Source organism: Acanthochromis polyacanthus, chromosome 14, assembly GCF_021347895.1.
Source record: "Acanthochromis polyacanthus isolate Apoly-LR-REF ecotype Palm Island chromosome 14, KAUST_Apoly_ChrSc, whole genome shotgun sequence".
Taxonomy (NCBI): Eukaryota; Metazoa; Chordata; class Actinopteri; family Pomacentridae; genus Acanthochromis; species Acanthochromis polyacanthus.
In genome coordinates, this window is record NC_067126.1 from 20,706,829 (window position 1) to 20,725,604 (window position 18,776).

Here is an 18,776-nt window from a genome sequence, read left to right on the forward strand (position 1 = left end):
GTGCACGCCCACTGAGAAAACACTTACATAAATCTCCTCAAAAACACTAATTAATGAAGATTGGTACTAACAGAACATTTATATAAACTCAAAAGCAACAAGAAATCAAATCTTTCATTTATACTTAACTTTTTTGTTCAGTCTTCCCAGTTAGGCTCACATAGATTGTATTCTGCTAGTGTCAGTGCATACAATGGCTATAATATTTATATCTTAAAAAAGTTTTGTAGTGAATTCTTCATTTTTTATCCTTTAGGGGACTGACCTTAACACTATTTAGTGGAGCAGTCATTTCAATTCAATAGTTAATCAGAATGTGAACCTTATTACTGGAATGAGACGCAGAGTGACTTACACTGAAGGCTGAGGTGGTGTGGTATTTGCTTTGTGTAAATGAATAAACTAAGCTTTGATATTGAAGGACTCGTGTCTTAATACAATGTATAAATGGCTAATTGACTAAACAGTATTTTCAGTACATGGATAATTCATATTTTTTTGGCCACATGGGTACATGCAGCAAGCTCCTTTGAGTACAATCAAGAGATTTGAAGACTGTCTATAAAAAGAAAACCTTTCAGGATTTAAATTTGGCCGATATCTCTTTTAAAGTAGTCTTCTTGTGCTGCGATACACAGCTCTGTGTTCCTGCTATGTCTGGAATGCATGTGAAGCACTATCTGGATGTCCTCCATTATGTCAAAAACTGCAACAATTCAATCTGAGCTAATTTTTGAACAAGATGATTAAGTCAATTGTAATGGTGCAGCTAAACTCTTCAACACACTGAGTGGTTGCACATTGGCATGAAATAACTGAATGTTAAACAAAGCAAACGGGTTTTTGGTTGCACTTTAAACCAAATGTGCCTTCTTCAGCCTAAACCTGAAGATGCTAGGTCCATCCATGGCTGCTTGGTCTCTGAGTAAAACTGACCCAGCTATCTCTAACATGATGTCTGGGTTATATTGATGCAGAGTTTGATGTCTTTGCAAGTTTGAAATCCATGGTGAAATCACAAATGCACAGCTGCAAATGGTCAAAACAGGCCTTCCAGGGAGCAAACGTCATATCACTGGACAAGAAGACTATTTCAAAGTGGAAAGCAGCCAAATTTGAAATCAGATTTTTTTGTAGGAACAGTCTCGAAAGTTCTTGATCACAGCTCAAAATAAAACACAGTCCTTATGAAATTGACAAGGCTCATGTGCTGGCAAAAAGACACTCACTTACACATCGGTCTGCTACAGAACAGCATTAGCATTGATTTAGTGCTGTCTGTATGGCTACCTGATAAATTCAAGTTCAATGCTCCCTCTTCCTTTAGCTCTGCTGTGGTCTCCTCCAACTACTGCTCTTTGTCTCCTGAATGCTCCACTATGTTCACAAATCACTAACTTTGGCTGTCTGACATTTCATACCGACTTAGTCTGGCAGATTCACAAGTGACGACGTTTTATATTACGTCCCATCTTTTTATAAGTAAATAAACCCAATGCTGTCCAAGTGAACCGTGAAAAACAAAACTCTTACACATATATTCCAGTGTTCCAATAGGAGGGCTGAACTGCTTGAGGAAGAGAGGGTTGTATGTCTGAGCACTGCCAAAGTCAATGATCTTGATGATGTTCATGTAGGTGACAATGACATTCTCCGGCTTGATATCCAGGTGGAGGATGCGTCGAGTGTGAAGGTAGTCCAGACCTTGGAGGATCTGCACGATATAGGTCACCACGTCATCCTCTGAGTAACGGAACCTGAGAGAAGGCAGAAAACATCTTGCTAAATCACTTCTGGTATGGTATTTTAAGGTGAAAATTCATACATTCTAAAAAGAACTTTAAAAATGGTGCTTCTATTGAGCAAATTCACACCAGGAACCAGTTTTTCAATGCTGCTTCACCTGTCTATGAGACTGTAGAGCAGCTCCTTCCCACTGCAGTACTCAGAGATGAGGACCAGGTAGCGTGGTGTGACATAAGCTTCATGCAGAGCCATGATCCTGTCATGGTGAAGAGACTTGAGGATGTCGTATTCCTGCAGCACCGCCTGCTTGCTGTCCGCCTCGTATGGAACAATCTTAGCCATGAAGAGGTTCCCTGTGGCGTTCTCCCGACACTCACGGATCACACCAAACCGACCCCTGTGTCATAAAGATGTGTTATAAATTCATCAGGTAGGAGCGCCGACAATGACTTATAAAGATATAGCTACGCATACTATCTCTAATATCAATGATATTTTTTGTGCATGGTCAAAAAAAATCTAAATCGAAACACACTAGTATTACTAACACTATTACTGAATGTGCCACGTTTCAATATATTTAATCCTGAACATAAACTATTTTATTTTTAATTTTTTCTAAACATACACAGTAAATCTTTCCATCAGCTTTCTTATAGTCTAGCTGTACTGTTTTTTTTTAACATGGTAACTATATCATCCTGTCATCAAGCTATACCACTGCCAACTTCACATTTCAGTTATTTTTGTTTCACAGATTGTCAGTTACAGTCTTGTTCCACCCCTAATCCTTACCTGGCTTTCTCATCCATGAATGTATAAGGTTTCTGTGGAACTCCCTGGCGCAGAGATCCATCTCCAGGCTTGCCCAGTGGTGTCCTGCGTCCTGAAGGTGTGGCCCGTCCTGACGGTGTGACCCGTCCAGACGGAGTACTGCGGCTGTCCCCTGCCTGCAGCACTGGTGTCAAGCTCTGCACCACCACCACAGGTGGGGAGATGGTTACAGGAGCGACTGAGGTGGTGGTAGTTGTCGGGGTGGAAGGAGATTGAGAAGGCGGAGTAACGCGAGCTGTTGCAGCTGGCACGTACATCGGTACGGATGAAATAGGTTTCCCGATGACAGGTGCAGATGGTGGCACAGAAGAAGGAGGGGTGCTGGATTTAGGAGGAACTGTGTGTGCAGGACTCTGAGGTTTGGGTGGAACAACAGGCGGAGGTGTCAGCTTTGTCTGGGGTTTGCTTACACTGATGCTAATGGTGGTCTTGGCTTTGGCTGGCGTAGGTTGAACAGTTGTCGGGGCCTGAACAGGAGCTTGTTCAGTGGAGGATGTAGTAGCAGCAGGGGGAGTAACAGCAGGGTGGCTGGGATCAACCTGCACAGCAGGTTTGATGGTTACTGGAGAGGCAGATTTAGCCATTGATGGAGCAGGAGCAGAAGTTGAGGGAGGGGCAGATGGGGCAATTGACACAGTAGTGGATTTAGTCGGAGCTGGCTTAATGGGAGGCACTTTCATGGATGACATCATTACCACGGGGGGAGGAGGTGTAGTTGCAGGAACAGTCTTGACCACTACAGTAGCAGTAGATTTAGCTGGTTCTAACAGAGGATAATGAGACAGAGGATTCTCATCAAAGACTTGACTAGATGAATACAACACTTGCAACACAGTGATGCCCTTTTCACAAAGGGAGTAAGGTTCAATCATTTGTAATCTACATTATCACCAGACAAAAACATAATACACATAAAAACATAACAACCTATGATGACAGAAGAACAAATACAAAAATGTAATCCTTTCAATATGTGTATTTTTTGAAGAATGCCCATGCAGTATAAATAGTACATACAGTGCTATTTTATGTGGATTTGATAGCCCTATAAAAAATACACTCGAATCTGAATAGGTTTTTTGACATAGTATTTACCTGAGGCATCCAAGCTCACGACATCTGAGAGGTTGCTGTATGGGCCCTGGCCAGCTTTGTTCACACATGCCACTCTGAACCTGAAGGAGCCCCCAGCTGGCAAATCAGTCACATTATAGTAACAGTCTGCCACACCAGTGGCCACGATCAGCCAGTTGGTCTCACCTATAAGCAGTGTTGAATGAAGTGTTTAGTAAAACAGGAATGCACAGATATAAATATATTCTTGATGATTTAATTTTCAGAACAGTTTTGTTGTTTAGTAAGCCTGAGTAAAATTTTAATCGATAAGTTGTATAGTCAGGCATATGAATACCTACAGTACATAAAGACTATGAGCTGATTTGGGAGAAAGATTCTGGATTCAATCTTTGTAAGCTTTACTCTACAAATATAGTCTGACCCTAAAGCATATGCTCTGGTCTTTCTAATCCCTGAAAAAATCCTGTTGATATTAGAAAATTAATCTGGATAAAATAAACAATTAAACATGAATGAATTGTAAACACAGACCCTCTGCTCTCCTCTCCAGAGAGTATGTGCAAGGGGCCATGGTATCTGAGGGTCTCCACACTACCAACGCTGTGTTGTTATACTTCTGAGGAATCTCAGGGGTCCCAGGACGATTTGGCAGGCCTGTAAAACAAACAAATTTATATAACTTATTTATAAAACTGCACTCTAACATATGCACACATAGCATGTATATATACTGTATGTACTGTACATGGAACTGATATGCTTTTGTGCAAATAATGCCTCAGTTCTTACGAGCAAGTGATATTGTACAAGAGCTGGACACAGCAGCCAGTGGGTTTGTAGCAACGCATTCATAGACCCCTGCATCCTTTTTGGTGGTCTGCATGATCATCAGTAGCTGTCGGCCATCAGGACAGGCGATCATATTCATCCTGGCATCAATCTCAAGGGGCTTCTTGTCTGAGAAAACATATGTGCATTGACTTTTCTATTATCATTTTATTATGAGATGTAAGAATGAAGATATATTTTTACATTTACAACACATGTTAAAGGGTCAACACTAATAAGATCTGAATATAGACACAGAATGGGTTCAGACTGTAGGTACAATAATTAGGAATCTCAGGTTGTATATTCAGGAACATTTATTTGCACTATATACAAGTCATGGTACCATGTTAGTATGAATTGCTATGCAAAATATGTCTCTGCTCTCAAGGACTGAAAAATATTTATGGAAATTACTGCAAGTAGAAAGTAAAGTGTTTCTGATTATCCATCTGTGATAGTCTCAGTGAGCTAATATTGCTTTGTTTGCATTAGACATGCTTACCTTTAACCCAGGTGATGTGTGGGTGGGGGCTTCCTGCTGGTAGACAGCTCAGAGTCACTGGATCTCCCTCCAGCAAGACATGATCTCTCAGCTTAATATGGAATACTGGAGGGAAATCTGGTAAACAAAAGACATAAGACCGGTTAAATCACATCAATACTATAACATGAAAAGTAAATATATATATATATATATATATATATATATATATATATATATATATATTTTTTTTTTTATATACACTGCTCAAAAAAATTAAAGGAACACTTTGAAAATACATCATATTTCAATACGGGGGAAAACAAACTGGATATTAGCATTGATATGGACTGGATAATGTGTTGGGAATTAAAAGATACCACATTGTTTGATGGGAATGAAAATTATCAACCCCCCAGGAGGGCTAAATTCAAGACACCCCAAAATCAAAGTGAAAAACTGATGTGGCAAGCTAGTCCATCTTTCTGAAATTCCTTGGCAGCAACTCAAAATGGTATTCAGTAGTTTGTTTGGCCTCCATGTGCTTGTATGCATCACTGACGATGCCGGGACAAGCTCTGAATGAGACGACAGATGGTGTATTGGGGTATCTCCACCCAGAACTGGACCAGGGCATCGCTGAGCTCCTGGACAGTCTGAGAAGCAACCTGATGGTGTCTGATGGACCAAAACATAATGTTCCAAAGGTGTTCTATTGGATTTAGATCAGGTGAGCATGGGGGCCAGCTAACGGTATCAGTTCCTTCATCCTCCAGGAACTGCATGAATTCTCTTACCACATAAGACTGGGCATTGTCCTGCACCAGAAGGAATCCAGGACCACTGCACCAATGTAGGGTCTGACAATGGGTCAAAGGATTTCATCCTGATACCTAAAGGCAGTCAGAGCGCCATTGTCCAGCCTGTAGAGGTCTGTGCGTCCCTCCATGGATATGCCTCCTCAGACCATCACTGACCCCCCACCAAACCGGTCATGCTGAACAATATTACAGGCAGCATAACGCTCCCCACGGCTTCTCCAGACCCTTTCATGCCTGTCACATGCGCTCAGGGTGAACCTGCTCTCATCTGTGAAAAGCACAGGGCACCAGTGGTGGACTTGCAAATTCCTGTGTTCTATGGCAAATGCCAGCCGAGCTCCACGGTGCCAGTCAGCGAGCACAGCGGACGCTGGGCCCTCAGACCACTCTCATTACATCTTTTTCTGATTGTTTGATCAGAGACATTCACACCAGTGGTCTGCTGGAGGTCATTTTGTAGAGCTATTGCAGTGCTCATCCTGTTCCTCCTTGCACAAAGGAGCAGATAGCTGTCCTGCTGATCGGTTGAGGACCTTCAACAGCCTTGTCAAGCTCTCCCAGACTAACTGCCTGTCTCCTGGAATCTCCTCCATGCGCTTGAGAATGTGCTGGGAGACACAGCAAACCTTCTGGCAATGGCACGCATTGATGTGCCATCCTGGAGGAGTTGGACTGTCTGTGGAAGCTCTGTAGGGTCCAGGTATCGCCTGATGCTACCAGAAGTGACACTTACCCTAGCCAAACGCAAAACTAGTGAAAAACAGTCAGTAAACATTAGGAAAGAAAAAAATGTCAGTGGCCTTCACCTGTAAACTCATTCCTGTTTTGGGGCTTGTCTCATTGTTACCCCTCTAGTGCATCTGTTGTTAACTTTATGAACACCAAAGCAGCTGAAACTGACTGAAACCCCCCTCTTTTACTTACTTGACCAGATCAGTATCCCACATGTTTCACTGATTTGATGCAATACTTAGATTAAAAAGTGTTTCTTAAATTTTTTTGAGCAGTGTATATATATATATATATATATATATGTGTGTGTGTGTGTGTGTGAATGAAATACATTTATATATCAAACAACAACCAGCAGCTGATTAGCATAAAGACAAATAGTGGAGAGTTAGCCTGTCTTGTGCAGATGAACACATAATACCTAATTTGTTTAATGCAGGAAAAGATGCGAAAACATCACACTGTTATTATTAGCAGGTATGTCTGGGAGTCATTTCATAGAATCTCCACTGGTTGCTTGACTACAGCATTCTGACAACAGCAGCAACAGAAGCAAATGAGCTGAACAGGTTCCAGTCTGTCTGCTAAGTTTAGCTATCCGGCTGGTGTCCCTAAGGTTATTTTTAATAGACAAAAAAAAAAGAATAGCCTTCCTATCTAGCCAGGAAAGTAATTTAACTTTTAAAATGTCGAACTATTTCTTCAAGTACTTTTTAGCCTGCCTGACACAGTGCCGTCGCGAGTTTGTCTCGTATACACTTGTATGACGTACCAGATGCCAGTCTGGAGTACTGGCGTGAACGTAAGGAGCTGCTCTCTCTAGAGATGGCTGTTGGTATGTCAGGCTGTGACACTGTCTTATCTCGCCTTCCTCTAGTCAGGCCCCAGCGATCCCAGCGGGACCTGCGCTCAACTTCCACACCTTCACAGGAAGAAAATCAACAGCTTCATAACTCATCTTGCGACTGATAATTTTCTGGTCAAAGTCAAGTCAAGAAGAAAAAGTATTTCCCCTTACCCTTTAATGTATCTGATTTAAGGCTGGACATAGAGTCTATAGACTCTGATGAGGCACCATTACTGGCCTGAGACGCCAGCTGGTTTTGAGGAACACTGGTACCCTTCATGGCACGGCTCTCTGATGTTGAACGACGAAGCATGGAAAGAATGGGTGTCCTCTTTGTGTCTTTTTCCTCTGATGCTCTCCTTTCCTCTGAGTAGCTTCGAATTCTTGTGGAGATCTCAGCCACTGTTGATTCAATCTTCCTGCGCATGGCCAACACTGGTGATTCATTAGGCTTCTTCAGCTCCTTTTCATCCTGTTCCACCATTTTATCACCTCCACCATCTGTTCGTGTCATCTCTAGATCTTTCTTCTCCTGAGACCCTCTTCTGCCAAGAGTCCAAGAAAGCCTACGCCTTGAAGCGACTGAATCTTCTTCTTTTGTTATTTCATCCTTGCGCTCTGTCGATGGAGTTCTCTTCAATCGCATAGAGAGTCTTCTCATAAAGCCTTGGTCCTTTTGAGCTTCACGCAGGTCCTGGACTGACTTTGACTTCTCTTCAAGTCTCCTTGGTGCAAATTCCAATGGTGCACCAATTGGCCTTGGTCTGTATATCTCTTCACTTGGCTCTGCAGAATCTGATGAAGTAGCTTGTATTCTATCATCATTCTTTGACCGTGACAGAAATTTTAGACTTCTTGAAAGAGAAGATTCACGTTTCTTGAAGCGGGCTTCAAAGACCTCTTCAGACGTAATATCCTCAAAGTCAGCTCCTGCTGAGAGCTCTTGTTGTAATGAGGAATGTGTGATATCCTTTGGTGGACTGGGTTCTTTTGTAATCATTTCTGGTGATGCTACCCTAGAGTATACAGCAGGGTGCTCCGTGGTTGACACGATGACTGGTTTCGATGGACCAGGGTAATCAGAGGATAAGCCAGTCGGTGAAGATGTGTCCGTTGATACTAAGGATGATGAAGCTGCTGGAACTACAACAGGTGTAGAGGGGCCCAAAGGTGGGTCATTAAAAGGCTGAAGTGAAGGGACCATGATGGTCTGCATAATACTGGCATATGCTGAAGTTCTTCCATCAGGAAGAACAACTTTAGAAGCAGGTGAGGGTGTTACATATGTTGAGACAACATTCCCTTGTGGAGGGGTATATTCTTGTGTTGGCCTCACCATAACTGAGCTTGTGGATATGGTCATCTCAGAAGATTTCACAGGGACATTTACTTTCTCTTCTACATGTTCTACAGAAACCTCTACATTTTCTTTATTTGATTCATCAATGCTGTCAACTCTTTCTTCTTCTTCTTTCATAAACTCTATTTCTTCTTTCTCCCTTTCTCCCTCTTCATCCTCTTCCATTTTCTCTTCTTGTTTAGAGCTTTGGACCATAAGAGGAGGTGTAGGAATTCTCTGGCCCATAGACTCTGATTCAATCATTGGTTCTTCTGAAATACTCATGTCTTTCTCAGAGAAACCACTAGTGCTGGATCTCTCATCAAAGTTACTGTCTGTAGTGAGCCCATCCATCTTTTCATTTATAGTATCATCAGTCCTTGTCTCCTTCTCCATTAAGGATTCCACACTCTCTGTTTTGGTAGGACTTTCCTGCATAACAGACTCTGGAGTTGGCGGTTTTGGTGACGGTTCCCTTGGAGTCACTGGGCGAGAGTCAAACTTAGTTTGCTCCGTTAGAGCAGACATAGATATGGCTTCCTTGAGCCTTCTCTCTTCAACCTGTGCCAAGGGAATCTCCAGAGGAGCTCCTGACCGACGGTGTAAAGCTATAGGTTCTGAATCCCCCTGACTGAAAGAAGTACTTTTGCGTAAAACTTTAGGTTTGGGAACTTCATCCCTTGGGAAATCACTGGATGCAGCTCTAGTGAGTGGCGGTGGGCCCAAACGAGCGGTACGAGAGTAGCGATCGGAGGATATCGCACGGTTTTCATCTCCCATCCCTAATGTTTCCAACAGAGGTCCTCTCAGTCCACTCATCTTGTTGTCCACAGAGCCACCACGAAGCAGTCGCTGTCTCATTAGCTCCAGTTTCAGAGCATAGTCTTCTTGACTCATCTTGGCAGTCCCTGGGCTGGTGCTCCTCCTTGGTAGTTCCATAGAGACAGCTTTCTTGAGAACTCTCCTGCCATCCTCCTGGTTTCCCTCTGCAGCTCCTTCCTCAGGCGTGATCCGGAGCAACAATGCACTGTCAGCTGATCCGCCACGTCTTAGCTCTCCCCTGCGTCGTCCACTTTCTGGTTTGTCAGATTCCATACTTGAACCCCTTCTCAATGGTTTTCTAGTCAGCTCTGACTTTTGGGGCAGCTCAGCAGGGGATTCTTCGTCTGAGGAACCCTTGTCATTGTCTTGTGATGATCTTTTTCTTTGGCGGCTTTTACCTGCCAGTTCAATTCCTTCCTTGTCTTTTTCTTTAGGGTCACATTCCACTGGCTCTTGGGCCTGAACAGGAGGTCCAGACCATTTGTTTGTTTCATTCGGCTTCCCTGTTTCCTGTTCACTGGTCTGAATGTCATTTAATGACATCCTTGATCCTGAAAATTCCATGTTAAGTGGCATTGGGATAAATGGAAGTTCATCAATGTCTTCATCAGAATCAGAGGATGACGATGGGACAGGTGAACCCTCTTTAAGGTGCCTAGGAACTGCGATGGAGATGTGGCTGGAGGAATCATTCAGCAACTCAGGTATGGACCTCATGACCATTTTGGATTTATAGCTGATTAGAGAACGCTGAAAAAGCAGAAATGTGACACAGTAAGAACCACAATGTGATAATTTTAAAATGTATTCTGCATGTAGTGCAATATAGAAAACAGTAAGAAGTCAAACATCCTCACCTGCCATTTTCTGCGAGATACAAACTTCTTTAAAGCCTCCGTACCGATGGCCTTCCCCTTACTAAGTGTCTATACAATAAATAGACATTAAATTAAGACAAGGAAATTAGGGATAGAACATTGCTTAGCCCTGTCAAGTGGAAGTCACGTTAAAGAAGTTATGAATGATTTACACTATACCATTACATACTACTGACTTTCCTTACCTTGAACCAGGGGTGTCTGAGACATTCCTGCGTATCGGGTCTCCTAAAAGAAAATTGTGGGATATTTCAGTTATTTGTTTTTCTACACACATTACACTGTCTAACTCAACTTTGCAGTCTCAGCTATTTACGTGATATGAAGAGCACCAGAGGACAGTAGGAGAATTTCCAACAGGGACTAGATAAACTAAAATATACAAATCAGGAACACACCTAAGCATCTAATATTGAAACAAATTCATCATCATGACATTCCTTTTTGATTTAACAGTTTACTTGTTCAAAAAAGGTATATGAGGAAAAAAGCTCAAAGAGTAACCTGTAACAACCTCTTGCAGAAAATGCCACAGTTGTGACTGTATGACAGCAATACAACTTTCATGTTGGTTTAAACAATTAAGGAAAATTACCAGATTATAAAAAAAAAGCCTTTAAAAATACAACACAGACCATGTGAGAAATATAATTCAAATGAAATCCTGAAAACACAGAATAAAAACCTTTGAATATTAACAGTACTGACATTGAATTGACAAACCTAATCACCTCAGTGTTACAGATTTTGTTTGCATTTGTGCGCATTTCCAGATTATGTAAAGTTTATTGACACATACTAAACAAAGACAGTTATCCATCCAGTCGGTATTGAAACAATTCAATTTCATGGTACACATATTCTAACATATCTAGGTTAAGCCTCTGGAAACAGTGTCAGGATGTTCCACATTATAATTGAAAGAAAATGTTTCCTTTAATATACTTATAAATAATACCCTGGGGCTGTTGCTGCAATCAATATCATCTGTGTTTTATGCAGTGATTTTACATTAAAAGATCAAGTCTAATAGATATGCAGAGGTGTTACTCACAGCCTGTCAGCTACCAGCAGCTTTATGATGAAACCTTTAGCCTCTCGGCAAAGGTCAGAAAACATGCTCTCCTCAAAGGCCACATTGTAGTTCCTGATGTTCAGCACAGAGCTGCGATCATTCTCCCCAGCAAATGGAGAAACTCCTGTCAGACTACCAACAGAGACAAATAGTTACATTTTTTTTAAAAAGTAAAGGCTGTCCTGAACAGGCAAACGTGTCAAAAATTGTGGAATAAATTCAACAAATAAATAAAATCAATAATAATGCTAATTTTACCCACCACAGATATGCTATAACTCCAACTGGCCTAGGAAAGTAAAGAGAAGAGTTAAAAAAAAGGAGGTTTTAAGACAGAGCAGATCAAGAAAGATTAAAAATAGGTTGTACATTATAGCTACCATATGTCCGTTGCTTTTGACACGGGAGTTTGATTGACAATTTCTGGTGCAACAAATTCAGGTGTGCCGTATTTGCAGTATTGAGCTTCATCCGGTGTGAGCTCTATGGCATTACCAAAATCACAGATCCGGATCTGATCACCATGGGGGTCTGCCATGAGGATGTTTTCAGGCTAAATAAAATAAATGAATGAATGATATGTTCTAACATCGGAATGTATTTTGGATCATCATTTGCAAAATGTAAAAACAACAACAAAAACAGTTCCAGTGTTGTTTAAAGCTATTTTCATGTAACCTTTTTATAAACAAAATGGGATGAGGTCCTACCTTGATGTCCAGGTGTATAATGTTTAGATGATGAAGGTAGTCCACTCCCTCAAGCAGCTGTCTTATACATGAGCGTACCTGATGGTCCCAAATGCATTAATTACATACATTTGAAAAGCAAATTGAAATTCATCCTTAAATGTGTGAAGTCCCAGAACACAGGACTTACATCAGACTCCATTACTGTGAATTTCCTTGTAAATCTGTCAAGCAGCTCCTCGTGGCATCTTTAAAGATTAATTAAGGGTATTCTTTATGTTACTTCAAAAGCATTGTTTAATTAATTCAAAACTTTGATTATTTATTATTTCACTTGATGAACTGAATATTTAAATCTTCTTCGAAATGCAACATGTCAGCATTTTACTCATCAAATCTGCATTCCTTTTTTATTCCCACGAGAAATCGTATGTTCTGCATCTAACCCTTATGTTATAGCTGTGTTACAAGGATACATTTCAGTGATGATGATGACTGCATTCTTCTTCTCAAAGGCATCTTGAAAGTAAAGGACTCTCTCTTGGTCCAGCTTGGAAAGCAGGTTCATCTCCCTCAGAGCAGATGTCTTCTTCTTGGCCCGTGTGGAGATAAACTTTGCAGCATACTCTATTTTGCTTGCCTTCTTGGTCACACGTTTCACATAGGAAAATGCCCCTCTGGAGAAAAGAAATCAGGAGGAAATAATCATTTCAACCTTAGCTCCCAGTTTTTGTTCTAATTCCGAATAACTTCAAATAAAATGAAAGTAGCACAACAGAGGCAGGAAGGGATGAAGAAATATAATGTCATTTTGGACATTGACTGAAAGCAGGTTCCAGTGCAGAGAGTGGTTTTGTCGTGTTATATTGCATTTACAGGATCTCAAATGTGAGCTGAAAAATGATTTACCTTCCAATTTCCTTGTGGATATCGTAGTAGTCAGTCAGTCTGCGCATTTTCCTGAGAATAGTCTGCTCATCATCCATCGGATCTTCTTTACTTTTAGCTGCAGTAATCAGCAAGTATTAATTAGAACAATTAGTGCACTTTCAACTGTAAATAACTACATGTAAAGTTTGATTTATAGTTCTATGTTAAATCAGAGTTGATGCCATAGCCGACACAGAAGCAAAGACATCACAGCTAATTAAATCTATGCACAGATTGGTAGAACTAGGAAAGCTAGAAAATGACACACAGCTATACTGGCAAAGCCTTGCTGTTGCGTTTGCCTTATGACCGAGTCACATACAATTACAACATATTATATGATACTTTTTTACATTCCCGCAGAAGCATTATCTTTGCTTAAATCAATACATCATGTAAAGGCAGCATACTGATTTTCACAAAGATAATTTGACATGCTTCGTAAGCACACTACTGCTAAGGACCAAGCAAACCACTCACAGTTTTGATCTGCACTGCCGCACATATGGCTACATTTTTGGGGAGGCATATGTCAGGCGTACATGGGATGCTTATTCATGTGAGTTCATTCTATTGTTGGTGCAGCAATGAAATTATGTTTTGTCAGTCCGGCTGACTGACCTCTTACCTTCATGAATGGTGAGTTCAGCTTTACAGGACACAGATCCTGCTAAGTTCCTAGCAGTGCAAGTGTACACCCCGGAGTCTTCTGGACGAGCATTTAGGACCACCAGGGAACATTCATTATCATCGTACACAAATGTGTAATGACTGCTCTCCGACAGCAGGATGTCATTCTGAAAGCAAATAATTACCACAAAAACTTCAAAATGTGTTTAAGGTGAATTCCCAATTTAGTCCACTGTATTCCTTATTTATAGTTGCAATCAGCTGAAAACTAATGTGAAAATATTATGTCTCTACAAAACAAACAGGTTCATTGCAATATACAGCTAAAATAAATAAATAAAAACCTTGAACCAGAGGATATCAGGAATAGGTTTGCCCTCCACAACCACAGCAAAGCGAGGAGTCTCCCCGGCACAAACATCCAAGTCTTCCATAATGGTCTCAAATGTTGGCGGTGCTGTTGAAACGCAAAGACACAATACAAAGCTAGATGGCATTTAGATGGATAAATGGATTTATAGATATAATAATGATAGACGTTGTGCCCACCTGCCATCTCCACATTAAAGGTGCAGCTGTCATTGCCATACTTGTTGGAGGCCACAAACAAAATTTCTCCGATGTCGGTGCTCTTCACTTTCAGCAGCTTGAGTGTGTGTTGGTCATCATCTGGCATTGTCATCTCGTACAGGCCTGGCTTGCTGGCCAGGATCACTCCTCTCCTGGGAAGAAGTGTATTTCAAAACCAGGATCAATATGTGTATATGTAGGAGGGCAACAATCTGTCAGTGGTCATATTTGGCACTTGCGTGAGTGTGAGTCAGGACATAATAAAAGAGTTTTTTGTTACTGCTCTGGAATCTTTGATAATCACTCGGAATAAAACAGCTGCTTGTATGCACTGTCATACGGTATTTATGTATTATGACTATCCTGCAATGCAGCAGGCATTAAAGGTGGGGACTTTACTGCAACATACCAAACTAATTCATTAATCACGGTAATTGCACTGATGTAATGTTTCCACTGCAAATGCAACTGCAGTGTTGTCTCTAAACCTATTTTTCCTTCAGTGAGACTGAGAAAAAAAACAGTTATCTAAATATACAGTTTGTGTTCAAGAAAATATAGCAGCAAAATGTCTGGACAGTAAATTTGTGCAATTATACTTCAACATGTGTAATTCACTTTCTGAGACTAAAATAAACTTGACAAAAGAAGACAGATACCTTTTCCAGATGACTGAAGCGTTGACATGATTGAGAGTAACAGGGACTGTCACTGACTGATTTTCCATTACATATACAATTTCTGGCTTATCAATAATCACTGGAGCCTCCTGAAGGTAGGGTCCTGTAGAAAAATCACAGATAAATTTTAATTAATTTGTAATGCACACTGGTGCTTTAATAGATGCTCTAAAAACCTGGATCTACCTCGGTCCAGGAGCTGCACTGGATCGGTGGCAGGTGAGGGCTTGCTGAAGGCTTTGGAGGTGATTGTCAGCACCCTGAAAGCATAGCGCACACCTTTGGAGAGAGTGCTGATGGTGTAGGTGGTTTCCTTCAGGCCAGAAGCGATGATGATCCACTGGATGGAGCCGAGGGCTTGCTGTTGGATGGCATACATCAGGGAGCTGGGATCTGATAGGAAGAAAAGGGTTTTGATCCAAAATGCTTCACCACAAAACAAAAACAACTATTTTAAAGCCCCAAAACTACTAGTTTGTAGTTCATATTTCTGAAGAAGACTTTATTTTTTATAGAATTTGATCTAGAATTAGAGTTTATGTAATATGCGCAGTACAGTTTGTCAAATATATCTAAAAAGAACCTTCTCAGTGCTTTAAATTAGGCTCGTTCATGGTGTGCTATCATTTATTGAGTTGATTTTGTGAATAAGAGGAGAAGATTGGTATGATTAATTAGAATGACCTTCCAGAGGGTGTACATTTCTTTATTTCTGTTAACGTCCAGCACCTTGCACAGCTGCAGTCTTTACATGAGTCTAATTACATTGAATACAGACTTGTTCCATATTGAATATGATACAGAGAAGTCCAAATTTATATTGCTGCTGTCACATGTATGAAAAAAAGGTTATTATTCAAACAAGAGAGTGATATGTAAAATTGCAGTCAGGTGCATGTCTGAAAGGAACTTTTGTTCAGATGTATTATGTTCGATGTATTTGCATTATTATTAGCTATAAAACCTTTAAATACGATTTACTTGTCTTATGTGAGGAGCAAAAACATCTGTTTAATGTTCTCCCATACCAATGGAAGGGTCCAGCCTCCTTGGTTTCTTCCAGCTTAAGGTAATGGTTTTACCAGTGATGGACTCTATCACTGGGGTGCCATCAGGCGGATCAGGAAGGATGTCTGAAAACCACAGGGATGGATTTAGAGACATATTTCACTGATATGGCATTGCCAGAGGCATTGGTACAGAATGCATGGATCTATTATGTATTATTGATCATGATTATGCAATCAAAATGTGTCTTTCCTTAAAGGGCATGTCAAAAAGAAGAAAAGAAAATCACCTGTAACATAAAGGTGAGCATAGCAGGTCGCCTTGCCTACTTTGTTCGAGATGACACTCTTGTAGACGCCACCGTGAGCATGACACACAGACCGGATGACCAGGCTGTGGACATCACGGACTGCAGAGAGAAGAAGATGGAAGATGCAGTGGGTTTTTATTCAGCTGCTTAAAACAACCTAGTATTCTGAAGGTGACCTCAGGCAAGGTAGAAGCAATGTGATGCTGCTAAAGTGTTGCATATATGTATTACCTTTCAAATTTTTAGGGTCACTTAGAAATGTCTTTATTTTTTGAAAGAAAATCAGTTTTCTTTCAGTGAAGATAACATTAAATTAATCACAAATACAGTCTAGACATTGCTAATGTGGCAAATGACTATTCCAGCTGGAATTGTTTGATTTTTAATGGAATATCTCCATAGGGGTACAGAGGAACATTTCCAGCAACCATCACTCCTGTGTTCTAATGCTACATTGTGTTAGCTAATGGTGTTGAAAGGCTAACTGATGATTAGAAAACCCTTGTGCAGTTATGTTAGCATATGAATGAAAGTGTGAGTTTTCATGGAAAACATGAAACTTTCGGGGTGACCCCAAACTTTTAAACAGCAGTGTTTACAAATATGAAAAATTAAAGGAATACATTCTAAATGGTGCATAACAGTAGATATCAGGTGAACGTTAATGCATTTTGAAAACCTTACACTGTGTCATCTTTCTGTCCTCTGTGCTTTCAATCCTTTTGCCATTGTGGAACCAGACGATGGTTGGGTAAGGCAAACCTGCCACTTTGCATTTGAGCACAGCCTCCTTTCCTTCGATCACATCCAGGTCATAAAGGGGTTTGATGAAGTCAGGCATGGTGAAACGCTCCACCTCGTTCTCTGGGACCTCTGGCTCCTCTGGGATGGATGGCATTTTCTCAAGTTTCGCCCTAATGTTGAGTCAAAAATACCAACAGACTTTACTACAAGCTAGTAATAAAGGTAAGTGGATTCTGTAATCCAAAATGTAGAAAAGTTCAGGAAGCACCCATGAGAAGAAACAACACACTCTTACATCTGTGAGGAGATGGCTGGCCTTGGCTCTTGTATGTAGAGTTCAGCGGAGCTCTCTGCATCGCCGTGAGGGTTGCGGGCTGTGACAGTGTAGAAACCTTCATCCTCGTTGGTCACATGAGAAATGATCAGAGAATGGCGGCCGCCCTCCTGAAGAATGCGAATGTCCTCACTTTCTATGAGTGGATGGTCTGAAAAGATAAAGGAGACTATATTTATATGTCAGTTAAATTATAACTTGTGTTCTAAATTCAAAAATTAACAACAGAGATGGTTACAAAGACAAGGAAGACACAGATATTATGGTGAAAGTTATGTCATAGACCTAGCTAGCAACAATTTATGAATCCTAAAAACAATTTTAACAGATAATTTGGATGGACAGGTAACTGTGAAAGTGTAAAACTTTTTCACATATCAAATAAAGATCCTGACACCACAATAATGCATGGTCCTACCAAAGTGACTCCAGATGACCTTGGGAGATGGCGTTCCACTGACTTTGCAGTCGAATCGAGCATTGCGCCCTTCAATCACTTCTAAAACATCTAACTTGCGAGTGAAGAGAGGTTCCAAGGAGGGATTGACTTTAAGTCTGCCACATGAAGTCACTTCCTCTGAAAAGCAAAAATGTAATACCGTTAGCAGGAGAAGAGACAGAAAGGACATTGAATACAATACTTTCATTTGTAATCACAGCTATTGTGATAGATGTTCCTGAGAGCAACCTTTGGCTGTGCTGAGCTTGCACATGTATGTCCCACTGTCATCTTCATGTACAGAGTTGAGCAGCAGTCGGCACTTCCTTCCATCAAAGTGCATCTTACAGTTGAGCAATGCCGGCTGGATCAGCTTCCCATCTGCAAGCCAGTCTACATCGGTGTCCTTAGGTCCAATGACGTGACACTCAAACAAAACTGTATCACCAGCCTTGGCTGTAATGTCCTTGACCGGCCGGATGACAGCTAAACCTGGCTCAACTGGCGGTGCTGGGGATAAATAAAGGACATTTTCTGAACAGTGCTGTTAAGTGATACCTTTACCGTAATGCTGTGAGATAATTACAGGTCACAATGAATGCCTTTAGAATATAGTCACTTGGACAAAACTGACAACAAAATAGTCACTGCAAGAGTCAAATGTGAATTTTTACATTCTTAAAAGTGACAACAACTAAAAACAAATTCATGAGACATAAAAAAATCAAACATACCTTTCACCTCCAGCCTTCCTTCACACTGCTTTGTCCCATACTCATTAATGATCCTACAAGTGTAAATCCCAGAGTCTGACCTCACTGCCGACTTGATTGTCATTACAAAAGTGCCGTCTTCTGTCTCACATACGACATGACGTGGGCCTGTTTTTACTGTGACTCTGTCTCTCAGCCTACAAAGAGAAGAAACAAGGGAACTATTGTTAGTGTTTTGAAAGGAAG

The 18,776-nt window shown here is 40.9% G+C and overlaps 1 protein-coding gene across 1 annotated transcript in view; it reads right to left on the minus strand.

The window, feature by feature from the left end:
• The window catches only part of spegb (striated muscle enriched protein kinase b), a 32,815-nt gene that overhangs the window by 4,523 nt on the left and 9,516 nt on the right, over nucleotides 1-18,776 (minus strand). The window contains exons 9-38 of the mRNA XM_022191861.2: nucleotides 18,552-18,727; nucleotides 18,067-18,327; nucleotides 17,797-17,955; nucleotides 17,340-17,529; nucleotides 16,985-17,214; nucleotides 16,280-16,399; nucleotides 16,011-16,115; nucleotides 15,169-15,375; nucleotides 14,962-15,085; nucleotides 14,282-14,454; nucleotides 14,077-14,189; nucleotides 13,731-13,899; nucleotides 13,082-13,178; nucleotides 12,649-12,849; nucleotides 12,363-12,420; nucleotides 12,194-12,271; nucleotides 11,864-12,036; nucleotides 11,746-11,772; nucleotides 11,463-11,615; nucleotides 10,594-10,636; nucleotides 10,388-10,456; nucleotides 7,541-10,280; nucleotides 7,295-7,444; nucleotides 4,991-5,107; nucleotides 4,447-4,614; nucleotides 4,189-4,311; nucleotides 3,676-3,840; nucleotides 2,542-3,343; nucleotides 1,904-2,143; nucleotides 1,534-1,757 (exon numbers count right to left, since the gene is read on the minus strand). Of these exons, the coding sequence (XP_022047553.2) occupies nucleotides 1,534-1,757; nucleotides 1,904-2,143; nucleotides 2,542-3,343; nucleotides 3,676-3,840; nucleotides 4,189-4,311; nucleotides 4,447-4,614; nucleotides 4,991-5,107; nucleotides 7,295-7,444; nucleotides 7,541-10,280; nucleotides 10,388-10,456; nucleotides 10,594-10,636; nucleotides 11,463-11,615; nucleotides 11,746-11,772; nucleotides 11,864-12,036; nucleotides 12,194-12,271; nucleotides 12,363-12,420; nucleotides 12,649-12,849; nucleotides 13,082-13,178; nucleotides 13,731-13,899; nucleotides 14,077-14,189; nucleotides 14,282-14,454; nucleotides 14,962-15,085; nucleotides 15,169-15,375; nucleotides 16,011-16,115; nucleotides 16,280-16,399; nucleotides 16,985-17,214; nucleotides 17,340-17,529; nucleotides 17,797-17,955; nucleotides 18,067-18,327; nucleotides 18,552-18,727 (7,655 nt within the window). The remainder of the gene's footprint in view (nucleotides 1-1,533; nucleotides 1,758-1,903; nucleotides 2,144-2,541; nucleotides 3,344-3,675; nucleotides 3,841-4,188; nucleotides 4,312-4,446; nucleotides 4,615-4,990; nucleotides 5,108-7,294; nucleotides 7,445-7,540; nucleotides 10,281-10,387; nucleotides 10,457-10,593; nucleotides 10,637-11,462; nucleotides 11,616-11,745; nucleotides 11,773-11,863; nucleotides 12,037-12,193; nucleotides 12,272-12,362; nucleotides 12,421-12,648; nucleotides 12,850-13,081; nucleotides 13,179-13,730; nucleotides 13,900-14,076; nucleotides 14,190-14,281; nucleotides 14,455-14,961; nucleotides 15,086-15,168; nucleotides 15,376-16,010; nucleotides 16,116-16,279; nucleotides 16,400-16,984; nucleotides 17,215-17,339; nucleotides 17,530-17,796; nucleotides 17,956-18,066; nucleotides 18,328-18,551; nucleotides 18,728-18,776) is intronic.